This window comes from Notamacropus eugenii, chromosome 5, assembly GCF_028372415.1.
Source record: "Notamacropus eugenii isolate mMacEug1 chromosome 5, mMacEug1.pri_v2, whole genome shotgun sequence".
Lineage (NCBI taxonomy): Eukaryota > Metazoa > Chordata > Mammalia > Diprotodontia > Macropodidae > Notamacropus > Notamacropus eugenii.
Window position 1 is genome coordinate 219,004,945 of NC_092876.1, and position 22,994 is coordinate 219,027,938.

The 22,994-nt window shown below is 37.1% G+C and overlaps 1 protein-coding gene across 2 annotated transcripts in view; it reads right to left on the bottom strand.

The window, feature by feature from the left end:
* The window catches only part of LY75 (lymphocyte antigen 75), a 185,195-nt gene that overhangs the window by 122,421 nt on the left and 39,780 nt on the right, over positions 1-22,994 (bottom strand). For both annotated transcript variants that reach the window (XM_072612121.1, XM_072612118.1), the window contains exons 8-14: positions 19,957-20,114; positions 15,709-15,819; positions 14,955-15,043; positions 13,561-13,730; positions 10,080-10,279; positions 9,351-9,493; positions 899-980 (exon numbers count right to left, since the gene is read on the bottom strand). In XM_072612121.1, the coding sequence (XP_072468222.1) occupies positions 899-980; positions 9,351-9,493; positions 10,080-10,279; positions 13,561-13,730; positions 14,955-15,043; positions 15,709-15,819; positions 19,957-20,114 (953 nt within the window). The remainder of the gene's footprint in view (positions 1-898; positions 981-9,350; positions 9,494-10,079; positions 10,280-13,560; positions 13,731-14,954; positions 15,044-15,708; positions 15,820-19,956; positions 20,115-22,994) is intronic.

Consider the following 22,994-nt stretch of genomic DNA (forward strand, 5'->3'; position numbering starts at 1 on the left):
AAAACTTAAACTCAGATTTTCTGATGTCAAGTCTAATACTTTTTTCCCCAGTAAGCTAAGTTACTAAAATGTATGTTACGTTTGTAAACAAAGAGTGGTGATTCACATGGAGACCAGTAAAAGGAGAACCATAAAGCAAGAAATCATCTGTGTACCTTCAGCATGGGAGGAGAGTGAAAGAAAAAGAGAGGGAAGGAGGCAATAATATTAGCTAGCATTTATACAACACTTTAAAGTTTTCAAAGCACTTTACAAATATTATCTCATTTGCTCCTCCTAACAATTCTGTGAGGTGAATGCTATTATGATCCCCATTTTACAGATAAGAAAACTGAATTCCAATTCTACCAACCTCACAGGGCAGATGCATTGAATCAAATGAGAATTTTTAAAAGGCTTTGTAAACTATAAAGGGGGCAAATGGGGCTGGGATTGCATTATTATTATTATTATTATTCATTATTAAAGGGAATTCCTTTAGAAGGAAACTCCTTCTACCAATATAAGTCAGCACCTTCTCTGCAACTTGGAGTCCTGAGACTAAGAGCTGGAGCAGTGAGAGGTTAATTAATTTGACCAGAGCCACAGAGCCAGTATTTCTCAGAGGCAAGACTTGAACTCTGGTCTTCTTTGCTCTAAGATGACACTACACTTCAAACTATAAAACACTGTCCAAATATAAAGGTATTCATTATTATAAATCATTATTATGGTCCCACCATGGGGACCATAAGGATTCTTTGAGGCTAACATGGATGAATCACCTTATTATAATTGAATTATGCCATTAAAACATGTTCCTCCTCCAAAATGCAAAACTAAACCCCAAATTGCCCCGCGGAATGTAGTTTTCCAAAGAAATGTAAATATAGGAAAGAAAGGGGGAAGATTAACTCACCGGAGTACTGTCACTCCATTGCCAAGATCCTTGAGAATCTGGACTCCTTTTATTTAATCCTACCCATATCCAACGCTGGTCACTATGTAAGTAGAAGGAGAAAGGGGGTAGGGAAAAGTTCGATCAATATCATATTTTCCAAAGTATTTAAGGAGGCACTATCTGAAGAGTAAATAGAATTCAACTTGGGTATTGCATTTGTTTACTGTTTAAAAACAAAATTTTGTATTAGGCAATAATGTTAGGCATTGTGGTTATAGAGGGTGACCCCAAAGTCTTACAAAGTTTTAAACTTTAATAGTAATAAGCTATAATGGCATTAGTAGCTTTAAACTACATTACGTTGCATTAATACTTTTGGAATATCCTATATAAAATGACCCATCTCTTATATGAATTTACAATCAAGTTGGGAAGACAAGACGTGTAAAGATAACAAAGACAGTATGCCCTGTGTGATAACTTAGTGGTATGATGTGGGTACTGAGTTCAAAAGAAGCGATTGCTATGGGCTGCAGTGGTTTGAGGAGACTTCACAGAGAAGGAGGCTGACCATGAGTTAATTTTTGAAGGACAGAGAGCATTTAGAAAAGAGAGAGAGAGAGAGAGAGAGAGAGAGAGAGAGAGAGAGAGAGAGAGAGAGAGAGAGAGAGAGAGAGAAAACATTCAAACAAGAGGAAAATATAGATGCAAAAGTAAATACAATATTAGACAAAATTTTGTCTCTTGGGTTCTTTCTGGACAGAGATCATCCCGTGAAATGTTTTAGAGGCTATAAGGCCATAGAAGTACCTCAGTTATCTAGCACAATTGAAGTGTAGCACGTTTGTGGTAAATTAATTTTTTATTTAACTGAAGATTTAGTTAAATTAAAATCGACAACCATTTATTAAGCCTTTACTAGGCTAGGAACTATACTAGTAGGTACTGAAAATAATACGAAGACAAAATGAAACAGTCCTTGACTTCAAGGTGGTTCCATTTATTGGTGCAAACCAACCTGAACATAATTAATTTTCTGATGACTACTACAATGACCAGTTATCATACTGCACAAGAGTTGGATGTGGGTTGTTGACCTGAATCTGTACTGCTCCTGGGTTGTAAGTAGAAGGTGGAAGGCACATCTGCATGGCTTCCTGGGCAATAGAATGTGACTTCCTTTCTCAAAATTGATTATTGAATCAAAGGGCTTGGACGAATTTCTCTTATTTTTTTTTTAGTCTTAATAGTATAAAAACCTTAATTTTAATAACAAAATCCCATTACTTAAGCATTCAAAACAATTTTATCCACCTTGATGACAGAAAATTATTATTTACCTCACTTATTATATGAACTTTTTCCTTTGGAAAGTGGAAACTGACCATTTCATCTTGATTGCTACTGCATCCCTCCTCTTACATGGGAAAAAATCACTAACCTGTAATCTTTTAAGATTTTGCCAATTTGAATCATTAGGACCAGGTGGAGTTTTTACAGCTAAAAGCAAAAAAAAGAAAAGAAAAGAAAAAGAAAAAAAGGGTGGCAGAGAGGGAATGGACAGCTATGTTTTTTGATTCTATGACAGATGTCAAGCTAGAGAAAGTCTATGGTGTATTTGTTGCTTGAGAGTTGCAATGCATTTCAGGAAGATGCTGGAAATACATATTTAATTTCTAAGAAGAGAAGATGGTGGACTGGAAGAGTTAGAGAAGAATTTAACAGTACTTGAGCTGGGCCAAATTATTTAGCTCTTTTCCACAGTCAGTGGGAAGTGCATTTGGAGGTTTTATTTATTTTTTTTTCAAATTAGTGAAATGTGTTCTATTTAGTTTTATTAAATTTCAAATGTGATAAAATTAAGACCAACATCAAGTAATAAATTACTGATAATTAACTTTTTAGACAATTTTTAGACTTATCTACTCAAAATACACATTGTTAAGATGTTTAACATTTTTTCCTCTTCTATAAAATGATTATTTTATCCAACATTATCTCCTGTTTTTTAAAATACAAAAATTCAATTCTCATTGGGTGGTTGCCTTACTTTTCCCTCAATATGACATGACATGGCCAATCTAGACTGCATCCTTTTATTCCTGCTTTTCCACTCAGCCTGGAATGCCCCATCTCCACCTATTTACCTTTCTAAATACTAAGCCTTTTTCAAGGCCCAGCTCAAGTACTCAAATCCTCCTCTACCTTTTGTAGTCTGCCATGATCTCCTCTTCATCAGAACTCTTGTCGCACTTGATTTTTCCATCTTACTTTCTAATACAATTACCTATTGCCGTGGATCACAAGAATCATCGAATATTAGTTCTGAAGACTAGTTAAAATATACTATTTCCCTGCCTTCGCTCCACCCCCCCCCCCCCCCCCAATACAGATGAGGAAATTGAGATCATTTCTGGGTTTAATTTACTTATCTCCCATAACCACGGATGACAAAATTGGCTGTATAGTAGTATGTTTATCACTAAAAAAGCAAATAATATTCACCAGCATTCTGGTACACAAATTAGTAAAATATCTTTAAAAAAGAGGTACAACTTTCCTTAGTCAAAGAGACACTTCCATATTCCATATACAGGAAGGCAGTGAGCTGTGGGAAGCCAATGGGCTATAGTTCATTCATAACAGTGTCATTCTTAAAGTCATGAAGCCCTGGGCTTGAATCTGCCCTACAGGAGCTGTGTAACTACTCGCAAATTACTGCCTCTCTCAGTCCAACTTTCCTCATCTGAATAATACTTCTGCTTCTCATAAGGTTGTTACGAGGATTGAAGGAAATAATGTATGTGAAGCCTTGTGCAAACCATAAATCACTCTCTGCATGTCAGCAATTATCATGTAATCACAGTAACATTGACATTCTACCCCAAAGATTACAAATACAAAATAGATGTAGTCTTGCTACTGAAATTTCTCATTTCAGATGGCTTAGTTTTCTTACCCTTTCTCCTTTCCCAACTCCATTCCCACCCCCCTCCTTTGAGAAAAGACACTGTCTAAATTCTCCGACCACTCATTTACAAGACCTCTCCCATCTTTGGAGAATGATTCAAAAAGTTATTATTCCATCTTTCATTCTAATTGATTCAATCCACAACTGTAAATGTTTTTAATGTAGAAAACAATAATAATTTTGTTTCTCATCATGATCCCTGGTCTTTCTTTGATAAAGGACAATCAAGAGTTTAAGGTTAAAAAGAAAAGAAATATGATGGTTTCCTCCAACCCACATAAACTCAAAATGCCTCTTTCTTTACTCTGAGCTTTGGAAGGGATGAAAGAGATGGGAAGACCACAGGAAAAAGGGGATCTGAAGAGGTTTACTCAAAAAGGAGTCGAGAGACATTAAAAGAGAAAACATTGTCCTCTTACCCTTTGTTACTTCAGTGACTTAGTATATAATTTTAGGATATTTGTGGTCAAGCAGGTATATTACAAACAGGTTAAAACGTTCAATAATATCCTTGCTCTCATTACCAAATGAAATAACGAAGCATCTGATTACAAAGGGAAACTATCTCGGCCATCACCTCCAAAATACAATTTGATGAGGAATTTTCATCTCAATAGCCTCAGATTTCTCTGTAAAACTATTTCTACCACATCATAGGAGGCAGTGGGCACCAATGGGATGTGATCGCAAAATCTGCTTTAATCCTATGAACATTTTTTCTACAATATTTTCCCTATAGTGTTTGTCTTTAAGAGTTACAAAGACCTTACAATGTTAATGACTCAGTGCACCATGAATTCTTTTTACTGCAACACAAAAAGGAGGATTTAAACTTCCGCATACAAAAGTATTGTTAGTAATCGGGCTTAACTCTGCATGTTATGTACAATTTGGGCAATGGAGGTCTTGCTGTGTAAAGTTTAACTACTAGAGTGAAAAGTTAAAAGGCTTCAAGATCTAAGATCTAGAAACATAATTTGAAACAAATAGTTTTACCTTTTTTTCCTTTTCAAGATGTAATTCCAATTTGGGCTTAATTATTATCTCTTACCTCCAATTCTGAGAAAAAAATGTAATATCATGTCATTTCTTTTTAGGCCATGCCATGCATCTTATGTATGGATGGATGATGTGACATGTTCCATGTGGCTGCATTTCCCTAATACTCACTGTGTTTAACAGATTGGAAATGCTGGAATTATACAGGAAAAAGGTCCTGTACCACTTAAAAGAAAGGTGAGGGGTTGAGAAAAAAAATGCTTATTATTTTCATCTCCAGACAAGCAGAGATTATCAATATGATTTTAGATACTCCAACATTTACTTTCACTTCTCTTATTCATACGTAGATCATTTCTTCACTAGAGTGATTTCTGAAGAATATCTAATATCTCTTTGTTAGTATCCCTGACCCTATCGGAGTACATGTTAAGAGGTTCTGTAAAACTCCAGAGAAGAAACAGACCTATTGCTCTCACACTGCATCATCCTCATTTCTGATTATATATTAGTCTTTTATTGCTCCCAGAATTATAAATTATTTTAGTCTAACATTCAGGGTCTTCCATCACTAGACATTTCCTCCTCACCCCCTCTTCCCTTCCTGTCTACTCACCAAGCCTCCAACCTTGGTTGGTCTTTCTGGTTTTGTCAGGTCTGTCTTAACATCTACATGATTTCTTATTTCTACCTCTACGTGTCTGCATAGGTCATTTCTCCATCAGAATTACCCTCCCCACCTTTCGTCTCTCTTTGTTTATGTATATTTTTTACACATGTGTGTATGTATAGATATACATATATATATATATATATACAGATAAAGATACATTTCCCTAACTTTCTTTAAGAGTTAACCACTTTCTTGAGAAGCTTTCCTTGATTAATCTGATTATTCCCTTGCATCCTGCTAGTCAGAACCAACGTATAGTTTACACAATACATTATTAACATATCAATCAACCAACAAAGATTTATTAACCACCTATTTCAGTCACTATATTATACCCTGAGGATACAAAAGCAAAAGTGAAATAATCCCTGCCCTGTAGGTGCTCACATTCTATTGAGTGGACAACATAAACATACACTGGTACATACACGCTGTATGCAAAGCAGATGAGGTAAGTTGTTCAGGAAGGTAATAGCAGCTGGGGAGATTATGTAATATTGGTTTTTGATGTTGGTACATGAACTGAATCTTGAAGGAAACTAGGGATTCTAAGACACAAAGGTGAGAAGGGAGTACATTCAAGTCACCAGAGGAAGCCTGTGCAAAGGTTCAGAGGTGGGAGTGTCATGTATGAAGGATGATAAGAATACTAGTTTGGCTGGACAAGAGAATATATGAGAGTAACGTGTATGAATTTAAGCTCTGTGGGGGAAGAAATGGTTTCGTTCCTTTTTTTTTTTTTTTTTTTGTATCCCTCATGCCCAGAATGGTGCCTAGTATATAGCAAAGGCTTAATAAATTTTTGCTGATGACTGGAAAGGTAGATAGTAGCCAGGTTGTAAAGAGTTTTAAATGCCCAACAGAAGAGTTCATTTTGATCTGAGAATAGGGACCCACTGGAGTTTATTGAGTAGGGAAGTGACATGATAATATTAGCTAATTAAAATAATACTAGTATTTATAGAGTGCTTTAATGTTTGCCAAATACTTTCCATGTACTATCAAATTAAATCTTCATAACAAACTTGTGAGGTATACACTATTATGATTTTCACCTTACAAATGTGAAAGAGGTGAGGTGATCTGCACAAGGTTACAGAACTGGTATCTCATATAGGAACTGAATTCAGGTCCAAAACATTATCTGTTCTACTACCTAGTAGCCCAAGATCAGAGTTGCCTTTCAGGAATGGAGTAGGGAGAGACTAGGAGAAGGTGACTAATTAGGACAGTCCTGGAGTAGTCCAGGGAAGATATGATGAAAACCTAAACTACTTAAAAAAAGTAGTGCATCTAAAACTTTTAAAAAATGAAAAATATTGGGGAAAAAGATGTATTCTATAAATCAATCAGATAAAAGGTCTATCACCTAGAATCTACAAGAAGTGAGAAAGTTGTAACACTCTCCAGTGAAGCAAGAGTCAAAGGGCATTTTCAAAGGAGAAATTGAAAATGATTAATAACTACAATGAAAGGTATTTCAATTCCATAACAACTAATAATAATATATTATTATAATTAATTATATGAGAGAATAATTAATTAGTTATATTAGAAGAAATAATATTATCCCTAATAATAAAATGTGAATTAAGACAACTGCAAAAAAAATGACAAGATTCACTGTTGGAATAAAGGGAGTGAGTGGGAAGAATATCCTAACATATTGCTGGTAGCAATGGTGGAGTGGGGGGACAAATGCTTTGGAAAGCAGTGTATGATAGTTACTAAACTGATCTCAACAGTGAAATTTTAGGGAGACCTCGAATAAGACTGAAACTAAATATTTTTTTCTTCATCATATGTTAATTTACTTGGTTCTACTTTGTTAAATGCTAAGGGATATATCTAAGAATTTATTCTCATTTTCTATATTTATGCCATTATTTGTCTCTGTTGATATTGTGCAGAATCCTTTTACCCCTACCATCTTTCTTCAATAAATCCTATAAGTTGGTTAATGGAAATCTCCCTTTTACTAATAGTTATAGCAAAGATGTTATTATTATTTTTTAAATAATTAAATCACTGATCCAATTATAGTTAACTGTGCATCCTAGGCTTTGTTAAATCATATTTTGGCGATTCTATTGCTAGGACATTATCCTATAAATGTCCCAAGAAAGAAAAAAAAGATCTAAATACTTTATAAGATCAAAAATGCTTAAAACACATCACATACCCAAGGATTAGAGAACTGCTGTCCACTCCCATAGCCCCCAAACTTCAATAATTTACCGTAGTTCCTTATTACTTCCAGGATCAAATATAAAATCATCTATTTGGTTTATTAGAGTCCTTCACAGCTGTCTGCTTCCTACTTGTCCTGTCCTACAACTGAATCCAGGGATAGGGAATCTGTGACCTCTGGGCCACAGGTTCCTCACCCCTGACTTAATCTCTTCCCATATTTTGTGAACCATCAACACTGGTCTTCTCGTTGTTCTATATATATACAAACATATATATACATATATACACACATACAAACATATATATACATATATACATACACTTATGTTCTTTATGCAAATAACACATTCCCCCCATTCCATGCATTACCAATGGATGCCCCAATGGAACTGCCTCTCTCTTTACCTCCACCTATTTGCTTTCCTTTGGGACTCAGCTCAAACTCTACTTTCTGTAGGAGACCTCTCCTGGTCCTCTCCTTGGCACCCCTCCCCCACCTGGAATGCTCTGTATACATCCTGCATGTGTGTATATGCATACATACATACACACATATACATGTATATGTGTTTACATATTGTCTCCCCATTAGAATGTGAGCTCCATGAGGAGGGGAGGGACAGGTTTTTTCCTTTGTCTCCCCAGAGCTTATCAATGTGCCTGGCATAATAAATGTTTGTTGACTGACTAAATTTCCTATTCCCCCCTAGGAATTCGTATCTGCATATATCCTTTGCATGTAAAATCAAAATGATCTTTTTCTTGCTTTAAACAAGTTCTTCTCTCTTAACTTCCCAAGTCTGTCCATGGTACCACTAATTCTTGATTCCCAGGCTCAGAACCTTACAACTACTCTTTTTGCCTCCTACCCCTCTCTCCCTTGTCTTCTACATTCCATCAGTCACCAAGTTCTGTTTCTTCTATTTCCTCCATATCTCTCTTACCTGTTCCTTCCTCTTAACTCCCACTGTAACTGCCCTTGTTCGAGGCCTCCATATCTCTTTTCTATAATTGTGCAGTAGCCTCAATGGTATCCTCATTTCTAGTTTCTTTCTACTCCATTTCACCCTACACACTGCTGCCAAAAATTACATTCCTGAATTATAGCTCTGACTACAGCACCCTCACACCTGAGTTTCCCTCCTCTCCATTTCTCCTTCCATCAGGGCTCAATTCAAATGGTACTGCTTTCATAAAACCATCCCTGTTTGTCCCAGTGATCTGCACTTCCCCTGAACACTCACAGTCCTTTTTTATACTCTGCGTAGGGTATTTGTTACACTTTCAGACTGTAGTTTTTTGTAGACTACCTTATAGTGCTCCTATGAGGACAATGCTTTATACTCTAGAATTGGGTGTCACTAATATGATCATCATCATCACTTTTCTTTCTCCTGACTTGTCATTTCCTTTAGGTCTGGTGCCATATCTCATCCATTTTGTGTCTTCTCTAGTGCCTACCACAGTTTTTTCATATAATTTTAAAGTGCTATACAAATGCTAGCTATTATCATGTAGCAGGCACTTAATAAATGCTTGTTGAAAGAATACTCTCCCAGAAGATGCAAAACACAAATACACAAAGGACATCACTATTATATTTATTTGTTATAATCTGCTTTTAAAGTTATTACCTTAGCTGGCTCTTTAGAAATCTAAGAAATTCCTTCATCTCATCCATTTGGTTGAAACTAGGAAGATGTGCTCCAAGGGCTTCACAGAATCTTTCAGCCTCTTCCCAAGTTCTTTTTCTTGCAACTCTCTCTTTGTGAAACAGCTTAAAAAAGTAAAAAATAAATTTATCCCACTTTTATAGACATAAAATCAATCACAGAACTTTTAAAAGTAGCTCTGTACTAAAATATGTGGTCATTTTATTTGTTTCTAAGGTTTGGGGAAAACAGACAGACCAAGAACTTTGATTTTCAAAAGGTTTAGAAATGATCACACTGAGTAATTGAATTATGAGGAGCATATGAGAGGGCAGAAAGACAGTGTGATCAGATCATCATACAAATATGAACATTGACAAGAGGAAGAGGTTGTTCAGTCTTTTTTTCCAGTCATGTCCAACCCTTCATGACCCTATTTGGGGTTTTCTTGTCAGAGATACTGAAGTGGTTTGTCATTTCCCTCTTCAGTTCATTTTACAGATGAGGAAACTGAGGCAAACAGGGTTAAGTGACTTGCCCAAGGTCACACAGCCAGTAAGTGTCTGAGGTCAGATTTGAACTCAGGAAGATGAGTCTTCCTGATTCTGGGCCAGACACTCTATCCATTGTGCCACCTATCTGCCCACAGGATGAAGTAGGTCATCATTTAATAATGTTAAAGGGTTAATTTAATTAAGAATGTTGTTTTACCTTATAGCAGGAAAGTCCTGTTGGTAAACTGTGCCATCCACTGGGACAGGGATCCTCAGGTTTAGGAAGTGTTTCCTCTTGCTCTGGGGGCCCAATTCTTTTCTTGCAAATAGAAAGTGCTTTGAAGTTTTTACAATCCTTGACCTCCCATTTTCCAAGTGAACTTCCACTTGCAAGAGTCACACACCCACCTGGGGAAGCTACATACAATTCAACCAGTGAATGAAAAGGCTAGTTTTTATTTTCTAAAACAAAGCAACACCCACAATTTCTAGACTTTCTATTCTTTCTTTTGAGGGTAGAGAGGATGAAAAAAGAGAGGGAGAAGGATGAAGGAGTAAGTGAAAGGAATAAGGAACTGAATCATGCAAGATAAGCAAGAGATCTCAGTGAACTTTGGCACTTGAAGTGGTAAAAGCAGCAAGATGCAGATGTCAAAACAAAATGACACTCAATCATGGGGCCTTTGGTGAGGTGAACCAAGCTTTTTTTTTTTTTTTAGCAAGTTTATTGTGGTAGCCATGTGTAGGAACTGCTGGCAAAAAATAAGGACGAGTGAAGGATCAAAATCTGAAGAGCATAGCAAAGGAGAACCATGGGACCCAGCAACTGAGATGTCAAGGCTTCTTTTCCTTTTTACTTGCCACCAAATAAAGAAGTCATGTGGTTTTCACACTTTATATTTTCAAGTTTTATATCTAAGGAAAAAAAATATATGCGTATGTATGTGTACATATATGTATATATGTGTGTATGTATATGCATATATATGTATGTATATGTATATGTGTGTATATCTATCCATCCATTTATCTATCTGTCTGCCTGCCTGCCTGCCTGCCTGCCTATCTGTCTGTCTGTCTGTCTGTCTGTCTGTCTATCTATCTATCTATCTATCTATCTATCTATCTATCTATCTATCTATCTATCTATTTGTATCATAGGGCTCCCCAACCAGGGAAGATGAGCATATTCTGATTTTCCTGAAGTCCTGAGATCAGGGGCTGCTGATGAGAGTGAAATCTGAACTAGGGCAGGGAGAGGCCCTCTGTTAACCTATGTTCCCTTCCTTTCTAGGACTGGAGCTGATGGTGGCAGCAGCAACTTGCTTGGATATCTGCTGGTTAAGGCCTGGAAATCTACTTCCTGATTTTCTAAAATATCACATCATATAAGGTTAAAGTAGGAAGAAAACTTAGAGATCATTCGGTCCAACCATTTTTTGCTTTATCCCCAGCACCTTGTATAGTACCTTGTATACAGTAGGAGCTTAATAAATGCTTACTGATTGCTTATAAGGAAACTGGGTGACTTCCTTATGGTCACATAGCTAGTAAATGGCAGAACTTAGATTTGAACACAGGTCCTTTGGCTTCAGATTTAGAATTCCAGTAATTAGATTCTTGGAATTTTTCTCTAAATCACAGTTTCATGGGAACTCATAACTCTCTAGAACTGGAACTAGAAAACTTTCTTAGTAGACTTACTTACCACTTTAAGGTTTACAGAGTGCTTTACAAACATCATCTTATTTTCTTTTCACTACAACTGAAGTAGATATTATCACCATTTTACAGATGAGGAAACTGAGGTAGAAGGTTAAATGACCGTCCCAGTGTTACAGAGTCAGTAAACTCAGATTTTCCTGACTAGTTTTTCCAGGTCTAGTACTTTATCTACTTCCCTTCCCTACTCCTACCAAACCAACCTCATAGAGCTACATATTCCCTCTCCTACCCTAAGAGAAGTAGAAAGTTTGGTAATAATAACAGCTGACATTTATATAGAACTTACTATGTTCCAGGCACTGTGCTAAGCACTTTACAATTATTATCTCACTTGACTCTCATGACAGTCTTGGGAGGTACATGATATTATTACTATCCCCACTTTGTTGTTGAGGAAACAGAGGAAAATAGAGGTTGACTTGCTGAGGACCACGCAGCTGGTAAGTGTCTGAAGCTGGATTTGAACTCTAGTCTTCTAGCTCTAGGTCCAGTGCCTGATCCATTCTACCACCTTGTTGCCTGTAAAGTAGGAACTTTCCAGGTCTAAAAAGTAGAGGCCAAACACTGCTAATGGCTTCCATTATGTACCAAACTATATCAGACAAGAACAAGTGAAATTCACATAATTCAAAGATTAAAGAATGTTTTGTAATTTATTGCTGACTATGAGTCTAAACAATTATAACTACAGTCAGTGCTCAAAACCATCCAGAGATGGACTAGCTCTCCTGTAGATGAAGTTAAATCCCTCCTGTCTTGGTCCTGCCTTTCCCTAGCCACCTTGTATGAACAGTTGTTGAATCATTTCAGTTGTGTCCAACTCTGTGACCCCCATTTCGGGTTTTCTTGGCATGCCATTTCCTTCTCCAGTTCTTTGGACAGATGAGTAAAACAGGCAAACAGGGTTAAGTGACTTGCCCAGGGTCATACAGCTGGCTAGTAAGTGTCTGAGTCCAGATTTGAACTCATGAAGATGTGTCTTCCTGACTGCAAGACCAGCAATCTATCCACTGTGCCACCTTTTGAACAGTCAGACCTAACAATCATCTGATACTGGAAAAAGAATTAAGAAAATAAGCACTAACTGAGTAATGAAAATAGGTGTGCCACTTCACAGCAGCATTTCTAGATTGTGGTTGAAGTAACAAGAGATGTGAAAAGCACCTCTAGTTATTAGGAGCCATCTCGTTAGGTGGTTGGTGGTCTCAATTGCTCCACTGCAAAGCAGATTTTGTATCACAGAGTAATCAATTAACAAATAAGCAGTTAGAAAATGACTACAATGCGTCTGCCAGGCACTACGCTAAGCACTAGGAATGCAAAGGCAAAAATGATACAGTCTTTGTCCAGAAGGAGCTTACATTCTAAGGATAGATAAGAGATTTAGAGATGGAAGACATGTTACAGTTTATTTGGTCCAATGCTCTTATTTTATACATGAAGATACCCACAGAAACTTGAACAAGGTCACAAAGTGTCAAAACTGGATTTTTTTTCAGTCAGAGTAGTGAGGTTTTATTATACATCAATTGGGCAGGGCAACATTTCCAGTAAATCTGTGGTATTTGTGATATCAATAAAAGTAGGTGATATTCTAAGAATCTGCACGTCAAAACTAGAATTTGCACCTACGTCCTCTGACTCCAAATTCACCATACCATACCATCTTAAACACATCGGTGACTGTTACCTTTGGTTCGATGGTCAAGGACTTAATAGATAAGACATGGTCACTGCTCTTATTTAAGGAATGTAGTTAGAGTTCTGCCTAAAAACCTTATATTACCTTTGGAGTTCAATACAAAGCTTTCCATACAAGAAGCCGCTCAACACAAACATTTGTTGAATTAAATTAAATATTATTATTAGCCAAAAACAAATTTCAGCAAAGTTGTTAAACAGAGAAGACATTTGGGGAAGAATCAATTTAACAAGGCATCTCATTCTATTTCTTTCAAAGCTGAGGCACTTACCAGGCTCAAGAGAATTCCAATTTACATAGGTGACAACTGGCTTTGTCCCATTTACATTTGCCCATTTATACTCTCCTCGTGAATCTTCATCTCTCAAGCCAGTCCAAAAGGATTTCCTTCCACCTTTACTGTACTTTTTAATCATGCTGTTTAAGAATTCTTGCTCAAATCTGTAAAATAAGGTTCAAATTATTTATTCATGATATTTTATAGTATCTAATTACTATACAGGTAAAAGAGACTAGTATTCTCTTTAAGAATGAGGGGCAGTTAGGTGGCTCAGTGGATAGAGCACTGGCCTTGGAGTCAAGAAGAACTCAATTCAAATCTAGCCTCAGATTTACTAACTGTATGACCCTGGGCAAGTCCCTTAATCCTGATTCCCCCACCTGCCCTCCAAAGAATCAAACAACAAGCATTTATTAAGTGCCTACCATATGCCAAGCACCAGGATAAAAATGAAACACAGTGTATTCCATCAAGAGAGACATGTACGTGTGTTTATATATACACATATATGAATATATATATATTTATAAAATGAATACAAAAATACAAGGTAACTTCTTCAGGGGGAGAAAAAGCAAGTGAGGGGGTTCACAAAATCCCTCATGAATAAGCCAGCACTTGAGATGAGCTCTGAAGGACAGCCAGGACTGACTGTAAGAGGCAGAGGTAAGAAAGGAGAGTGTGCTGAGCAAGGGCACCAGGCTGTGCAAAGGCAAGGATACAGGAGATGGTGTTTCAAGTGTAAGGGTGAGTCAGTAAGAAGGTCAATCTGACTAGACCATAGAATTTGTGAAGAGAAGTAATCTCTAACGGAGCCAAACTGTGAAGGGCTTTAAATGTCATCTAGAGGAGTTTATTATTTTTTTCACTCCAAAGGTAATAAGGAGATGTGGGGATTTGTTGAGTAGGCAAGTGACAAGGTCAGATGTGCACTTTAGCAAAATCATACTGGTAGCTATGCAGAGAGTATCCTTTATCCCACTCACTAGAGGGGAAAGACTTGAGGCAGGGAGACCAATTAAGAGACAATTAAAATAATCCAGATGACAAATAAAGAGGGCCTAAATGAGCCTGGGGCCATTTGGATAAAAGGATGTGAGAGATATTGCAGAGGAGGTAATCTCACAACTTGGCAAAAGATCAGAAAAAAAAACAACCATTGCCTTCTTATACAAAGCAAATAGCCCACTGGCTTCCAAATTTAGAGGATTTGGGTTCGAGTTTTGCAACTAATGCTTAAGATTTGTGTGATTTTAAGATTGCCTTGGGGCCTCAGTTTCCTCACCTGTAAAATAAGGGGGCTGGAAAAGATAGCCTCTGGGGTCCCTCCCAGCTTTAAGGTCTAGGCTCCTATGAACATCTAGCTTACCTGATGGTTGTCATACCTGCTAGTTATTGTCAGATTGCAGTGAGTTCCAAAGGGCACCTCATCCTTATAGATCTTATAACAAGCTTCTCCATGCCTCTCCCACCCCTAAATCAGAACAGGTTATTACTGCTGAGTATTCTAAGATTGGCAACAACTATCTGACTCAGACAAAGTACAGAAGCATTAAATGCATAATCCTAAACTCAATTTAACCACAGGGTGGAGAGCTAGCAGTTTAGGGTCTCTGTGTCCTGAGGATAGAAGACAACAGATTCAAACAGAGGTTTCCACTCGTTAGATAGAAGAGGGATATAAGGCATATGACTAAACCAAACCCTGAGTACAATGATATATGAAGCAGTGGTTGTATATGTTTTTGCATGACTTCTTAGGTATATTAACATCCCAATATATAACTCTCCAAATGAAAATTTTGTTCTATCTATTATGCACCTTTGACTTGCTCCAATACAAGGGTTCTTAACTTTTTGGACTCCTTTGGCAATCCAGTGAAGTCTATGGATCCTTTCTGATAATAATGTTTTTAAATGTACAACATAAAACATGTAGGATTCCAAAGGAAATCAATTATTAAAAAACAGTTAACAAAATACTTAAAAAACAAGTTCACAGATCCTCAGGTTAAGAATGCCTAGTCTAGAAACATTTTCTTCTTCTAAGTCTCACTACCTCCCTACCCCCAGCCCTGCCACCTCCAGTACTATTTCTAGCTAAGATGGCTCTGTGTTGGCTTAGGGATGTCAATATACCTCTTCTTGAGGACAGTCCTTATCCAGTCTTGTTTCATTGATTGTTTTTCCTGTTTTCTTGCATACATACTTGAGTTTCTTTTCACAGGACTGCACTCTCCAATGGCCTAACTGTGGTAAAACAAGTGGAAAAGTTGCTTAGGAAAAAAAAAGGTTTGTTAAAAGCTTTAAAACAGAATTTGGAGTTATTTCTCTTCAAATCTCCAAACAATAAAATGAGAGTCTCTTTGAGAGACTCTCATTTGTCCTACAGGGAAACTGCCCCAGATAGGCTGTCAGCATCACATTAAGATCCTAGGGGACACTAATTTCATCTTCCCATGAGTTTTATCATCACTCTTAATTGACTACATTATCCCTTGAGACAGGAAGAGAGGTGAGAAGACTATTTGAAAGAGAACAGAACACTAGACAGTCTTCCACATGACATCCAGGATGGCTAAGATTTACCCACAAACAGTTAGGGTCCTTGGACATTCACTTACTTAACCTTTCTAGGTCTCTGTTTCCTTGTTTGTAAAATTAGAATAATATGTGTACTACCTAGAATTCATATGTAGAGAAGCACCATGGTATGGGGGTAGGGTTCTGGAGTTGGAGTCAGAAAAATATAGGTTCAAATCCTACCTGTGTGACTCTAGTCATGTCAAGCAACTTCTTTGGGCCTTATTTTTCTCATCTGTCAAATGAGGGTATTAGACATGAAGGCCTTTAGAGACTCTTAAACTCATAAATTTAGGCTCCTATGATCTCAAAGTGATATGGTAAAGAAAACCCTAAGGCACTATGTATTAGAGCTCTCATCGTTTGTCATGTTGCCTTAAAAAAAGTGTGAAAGAACTTATTTTCCTTAGAATTGTAACTATAGATTCTCACAGATGAGAGGAAAGGGTTCCTGCAGCTACGATTGCCACAATTCATTTCATATTGACTAGTTTATAGTTTCCACAACCCTTGTGATTATGAATAAGGGTCTCTTTGTTTCTTAGAATATTTTGACAGTAAGTATAATGTTTTCCTTGGGGAATGTGAAACAAATCGATACCACTTGCTAAAAAATAGCCAAGTGAATATGCACATTAATACACAGCTATGTTATTAAAAATTAAGGCCTTTATCTTCCTGTTAGAATCTGTTTTGGAAGTTTATTCCCTCCTGAATCTCAGTTAAGATTCATATGTAGAATTCCAAGGGAAAAAAAGATGAAAAAGCACCTTCATAAGGCCTTTGATCCTCACTTGAAAGACCAATCTAAGGCCAGGAATGTAACTGGCCAAAGTGCATTTTCTGCACTTTCCTTTCATCCTTGAAACCAGTTAATGTGTTCCCCCATTATAACTTCAGAGTGAAAAATCCATCAGGGTCCAAAGTGTCCCATAGCACCGGGATGGTGGACAAGATCTTCCACAGTCCTGTTAGCCAGTCACAAGTACCTCAAAGTACATGAGGAAACATTACAGTTCCACAGTCACAGACAACTTCAACTAATTACTACATTCAAAGCATAGATTTGAAAAACAGAGATAATCAAAAACCTTGCTCCCTCTCAAATGGAAGGAACATTTCTAATACACACCATAGACAGAATTTTTCCTGTACAAACAGGAAAGCTTAGAAACTGTCTTTGGAGGGGTTGCCACCTCATGCCATCGATCAAGACACAGATTTGGAGGGCTGCAATGGGTTCCTCCCCTCTTTAGCCAACTGCTTAAAACTATCTTCTAATAAATTTCTTTTGAGCTCATAATCTTTTGCATGGGGTTTTCCCACTTCCTCTTTCTGGTGTGAATGCTGAGTTACTCAGTTTAAGAGGTATTAGCTGCCAAATGGAGGAACAGAAATGGGTAGCAAAAACTGATCAAGTTTCCTCATTTTAATAAAAAAAAAACCAAAAACTCCCAAGACTCATATAGAGAAGCTAAATTAATTCCAACTGCTGTAGTGAAAGTGATCTAATGTATAGCTACTCATGTGTGGTTGAGTTGGACTAGAAAAAGGTCATATGAGTTGAGATTGAGGGGTAGAGAAGCAGACTGTAAGTGAGGAGTAAGGGAGGTTACTGGAATTACTGGAGAGGAAACTGACCTAGAGGCCCACAGGTAAAGACAAAGATCTGGCCAGAATGGGATGGATCTTAAAGTGAGAGGTGTTTGCTAAGTGATGGTGATGAAGTCAGGATGTGATGGTAATTGGGGGCAGAATTATGCCTATTCCTTTCCTTTGCCCCATGTTTCACAGAGTGTGAGAAAAGAAACAAACAACCTTGAAGAGGATGCCAAAAGAGGCCGTAGCTTGAGGGAAAAACCCTAGATCTCAGTGAGCATCAGAATATGGAAAGAATATGAGAAGAGAGCTAAGTAGAAGGGGAGTGTGATAACCTGTAATGCTAATCAGAGAGTTAAAGATCGTCCCCACTGGGCCTGCCCATTAAGGAAAGTTTGATTAGGGGAGGCCCACACCTTTTATTAATTTCTAATACACTGGTTTCTCCAGGGTTGTGATGCCCTTTGGCTCTGAAAAGTGTATAAATACTCTGAGAGGAGGTTTTACTTTGGGGCTTATTCACTGAAAGTGTTTGTTTGGCCAGAAAAGACTCTGGGAGTTCCCACCCCTTTGAAAATGCAGATGTTGGTGCTTCTGTCTCTGGTCATTATGTATGAATGGTCAGTTATCTGTCTGTTGATCTGTGATGAATGGGTCAGACAGTTGGAAGCCCTGTTGGTTGGCTGATCTTTGCTTCTCTGTACTTTCTCTGAAGTTCAGGGTGCGGACTTTTCCCCCCGGAACTAAGTGAATGATACATGTGCTTGATTAAAATGATTATTGACCCCTCAAAAGTTGCCTTTCCTTTTAGAAAAGCAGATCTAAGAACCTGTGACAGCAGGCCATCCTGGATGTGTCATGCTTGTTTTTACATAACTATAGAGGAAGGCTCCAGAAAGCACAATGTAAAAGGTAGAGCAGAGGAAGATAGTTATGCAAGAAATTCTAGGGGGAAGGGGTTTTCACCTAAGCAAAAGGTGGTTCTAAAAACAGTGATTAGGAATTCAGTAGTTGTAGTAAAAGAGAATGCCAAATATAGGATAACAGTAACATCAACAAAAAGAAGGCTCCTTCCCCCCCAAAATTAACTATGCACATGATGTGACCAGATCATCTTGAGTCTACTGTTAGTAACATGCCTTTGTTTTAAACTCTTGGTATGGTGAGAATTTACTATTACCATAATGACTTAAAAGTTCTTTTGAGTTCTTATGGTTATTACAGCTTTTTTGAACAAAATTTTATATATCTCTAGTATTTATGCTGGAATCCTGTTCTAAATACCAGAGTAATTTCTAAAAGTGCTTAGCACAGTGCCTGGAACACAGAAGATACTTAATAAATGCTTGTTAAGTGATCTACCCAAGGTGACACAAGTAGTAACTGTTAGAATTGGGATTTGAACCCAGGGCTGCTAACCATCAGTACAGAAGCTGATTTCAGCTTCAAGGTCCTAAACAGAATGGTGTGTAACTGTTCTATAGGTGATGATTATGGTTCCGCCCCTTTAGCTTATTACAGGTAAGGAAGGACACACTATTTGTTTGACAGGACACACATCATCTGTTGTCATAATTACTGGCAAATCTTTATCAACTGTAAGAGGCACTGCATGCTGTGATTTGAAGACTAAGAATGAGTGGAGACCATCCCTCCCCTCAATGTGTTTACTACGTGAGGAACCAGAGAGCATTTATTAAGGGCCTGCTATGTGCCAATCACTGTTCTAGGTACTAGGGATGAAAATACAAGGAATGAAACAATCCCTACTCTCAAGGAATCCTATTCTAATTGGGAGGGTACACACACACGCACACAATACATATATACACACATGTATGTGTATGCGTATATACACATACATACACACATTCACATGTATATATGTGTATGTATGTACATAATAAGCACAAAGAGAATAAATATAAATAAATATAATTAAATTCAAAGTATTTAGGCAGAGAGGGCCAGGATAGTTTAATTTGTAATTAACTTTTACCTAATGGGGTCATGAAGACTCAGACACAAGTGGACAACAGCAAACTTATGGCAGAAATGGTGAGAGCCCTTATCTGTTGGGTGCGGATTCTTTTTCCCCTTTGTCTAATTTATTTACAAACAAATTGAGGCTCCCATTAATTTTAAAATTATTCTTGTGGTCCGATTACACAGCGGCATTATACACGAGTCCCAGATGCTTCCTACCTTTCCTGAATAGCAAACACAGTTAGGAGTTTTATTGTAGGGAATATCTGGTTCATTTTGGTCCCAGTATGTAAGAGTCACTTCAGTGCCATCTGACCACTTAAATAAAGCTGGTGTATCATTATTCTTAAGACCTGTCCATATTTCTTCTTTGGTTTCTAAAAGAAGAGGGTTCACAGATTAGTAAATCCTTGCGTGGGTGTCAATTTTTAAAAAATTAAATGTCTTTACATTTAAGCTAATTCATTTCAGGGAATAAAGTATGCTTTTTTTTTTTTAATATCTTCCTCAAAGTCATCATCAGGGTTCTCTGTTTATTTTTTCTCATTCATATTTCAATCAATCAACAGGCATTTATTAAATATTAGGCATTGTGCTAAGCACACTGGATCACAAAGACAAAAGCAAATCACATTCCTGCCCGCAAGGAATTTATATTCAAACAGGGAGACAACATCTAAAGATGTAAATATGTACAGAAAATATACAAAATAAATACAGGGTAGTTTGGGGAAGAAACACACCAGTAGTTGGGAGGAATCAGATGTATCAAAAAATGCAGTGGCAACTTTGGGAGGTGAGTTCTTCCATACTAGAGGTCTTTCACTGACAACTTGTTGGAGCAAGGATATAGTTGACATAGTACCGGACTTCAAGTCTGGAAAAATCAGTGCTGGTATTATCCTTCCTCAGATGATTAATAACTATGCTACCCTGGGCCACTTAACCTAACTCAGCATGGTATTTTTTCCTATTTGTTAAATAAAGTTAATACCTGTATCAATTACTTCATGAAGTTCTTGTGAGGATTGAGTGAAATGATGTATATGCAATATGTACTTTTAAAAACTTTGAAAGCTACATAAATATGTCATTATTCGAAAGAATTTCTATCCAGGTATTAGTTGGACACTTCCTTGGGCAGTACTGTGGTAGATAAGAGCCTTGCATTTGGATTCAGAGACCCTGGGTTCTAAATGCTGCTGCTGCTTAATTCCTTGCCTAAAAAGTCACTTAACCTGTCTGGGAAAGTGAAGGAATGGAACCAGATGGCTTGTAATGGGCCAGCTCTAAATCTGTGATCCAACAAAATGATATCATCCAAAGGAGGTTTGAAACTAGACCAAAAAAAGAAAAAGACAATAAAAGGTATTCACATCCTTTCTCCATGCTGGCCCCCTTCTCCCCTTGGCTGGGGTGAGATGGCGAGTTTGGTGGCATGCCATTTTGGCCATCCCCAAATGATCCCGACTGACCATGCTTCATTCCCTTCATGCCTGTGCTTTTGACTCTTTCTGACTTTGCCACCATGTAATGGCTTAATAAATACACATTGCCTGGCTGCCCAGAGGCAGTAGGCAGGGTTCCTGTCTTTGTCCTACATACTATGGAATTGAGTGAAAAGAAAAAAAATACATAAAGAATTCAGGAAAACAGATTATAACCTTGCATCAAGGTATAATTTAAGCAGGGATGGGAGACTCTCCCTACGAGCTGTCCTGGAGGGAGCTGGAGCTTTGCAGCCCTGTTTCAACTTTTTCTCTCTTCCCTGACATCTGTAAATAAGGCAGCAGCCTTTGGGCTGTGCTCTGGGTCTTCTTCTTCCTAAACAACAATGAAGTAGTAGAGGCCTAATTTATAGTCTCTTTTTCCCAGCTAGGAGCTAAGAAGTCCACTTAGTCTTGGGTCTCAGAATCAATTATAACCCATTATAAATTTCTTTATAGGAATAATTACATGATTTATACATTTAGGGCTATCATTAAGGATTGCATTTTTATCATAGAGAAGTTATTCTAGGTCGATGTCTATTATGTTGACATAATAATTCTGCAGAAGGTCCATTTCCTGGTAGTTCAATTTACACTAAAATGGTATGTTTATTACTGAGCTAAGATTATCCCTATAGTCACCCTTTTGATCATCCCCATTAAGTATCTCTTGATTGAACTGGGGAGTTAGGTATCCAAGCTGATATGGATAGAGCACTAGACTTGTAGTCTGGAATAACTGAGGTCAAATCTTGTCTTGCAAACTGTGTGATTGTAAATCACTTCACCATTTACTGTCTCAGTTTCCCCATCTGTAAAATGTGGATAATCACAGCACTTTTATCCCAGGGTTGTTGTGAGGATAAAATGAGATTATATTTACAAAGCACTCTGCAAACCTTCAAGCACATTTATAAATGCAATTATTATCATTATCGTTAGTTTTACAGGTGTACTAAGACTGAAGCCAGAAGATCCTAGAACTCTTGATTTCTCAGTGGATCGGGGGGTATAGCAGACTTAGTAACTATTAGAAATGGGGAAGGGTTCCTCTTTCTTCTTGTCATGTTAACATTTGTACATCTTAATAAGCTAATGTCCAAATATCTGATACATTTTTGTTACTATTATAAATAGTCTTTTCCTTCTACCATTTTCTCTTAAGTCTTGAGAGTGGTATAGAGAAATGCAGGTAATTTTTGCAGGTCTATCTTATATACCACAACTTTAGTACATTCATTGATTGTCTCCATTAACATTTTATTTATAGTCTTAGGTTTTCTAGCTATATAATCATGCTGTCTGCAAATACACATTTTGACTTCTTCATTACTGATGCTTAATTTTCATTTTTCCCATGCTTTATTGCTTTTATGATTTTAAAAATTACATCAGTTAGAAGTATGTTTTTTTCTTTTAAAGAAGGATGCTTCTAACATTTCTCAGTTGTACATGATACTATGATGTAGTTTTTTATATATACTTCTTATATTATGAACAATCTTTCAATATGATTTATTGCTTTTATCAAAATTTCAAAAGTAGATAGGAATAAAGAGAGTGGAAATCCTTGTGTTGGTTTCTCTCCCTGCCCCCTTCCCCATGAGAATGCTTTTAGCATTGTTCAGTTACAAGTAAGAATAAGCAATAATATTATGTTGTAGTTTCAGATAAATGTTTTTTCTCTTATTATGTATAGGTCTTTTTATTCATATATTTATATATCTATATTTTTTACATACATTGGTATAAATAGAGCTTTATTTT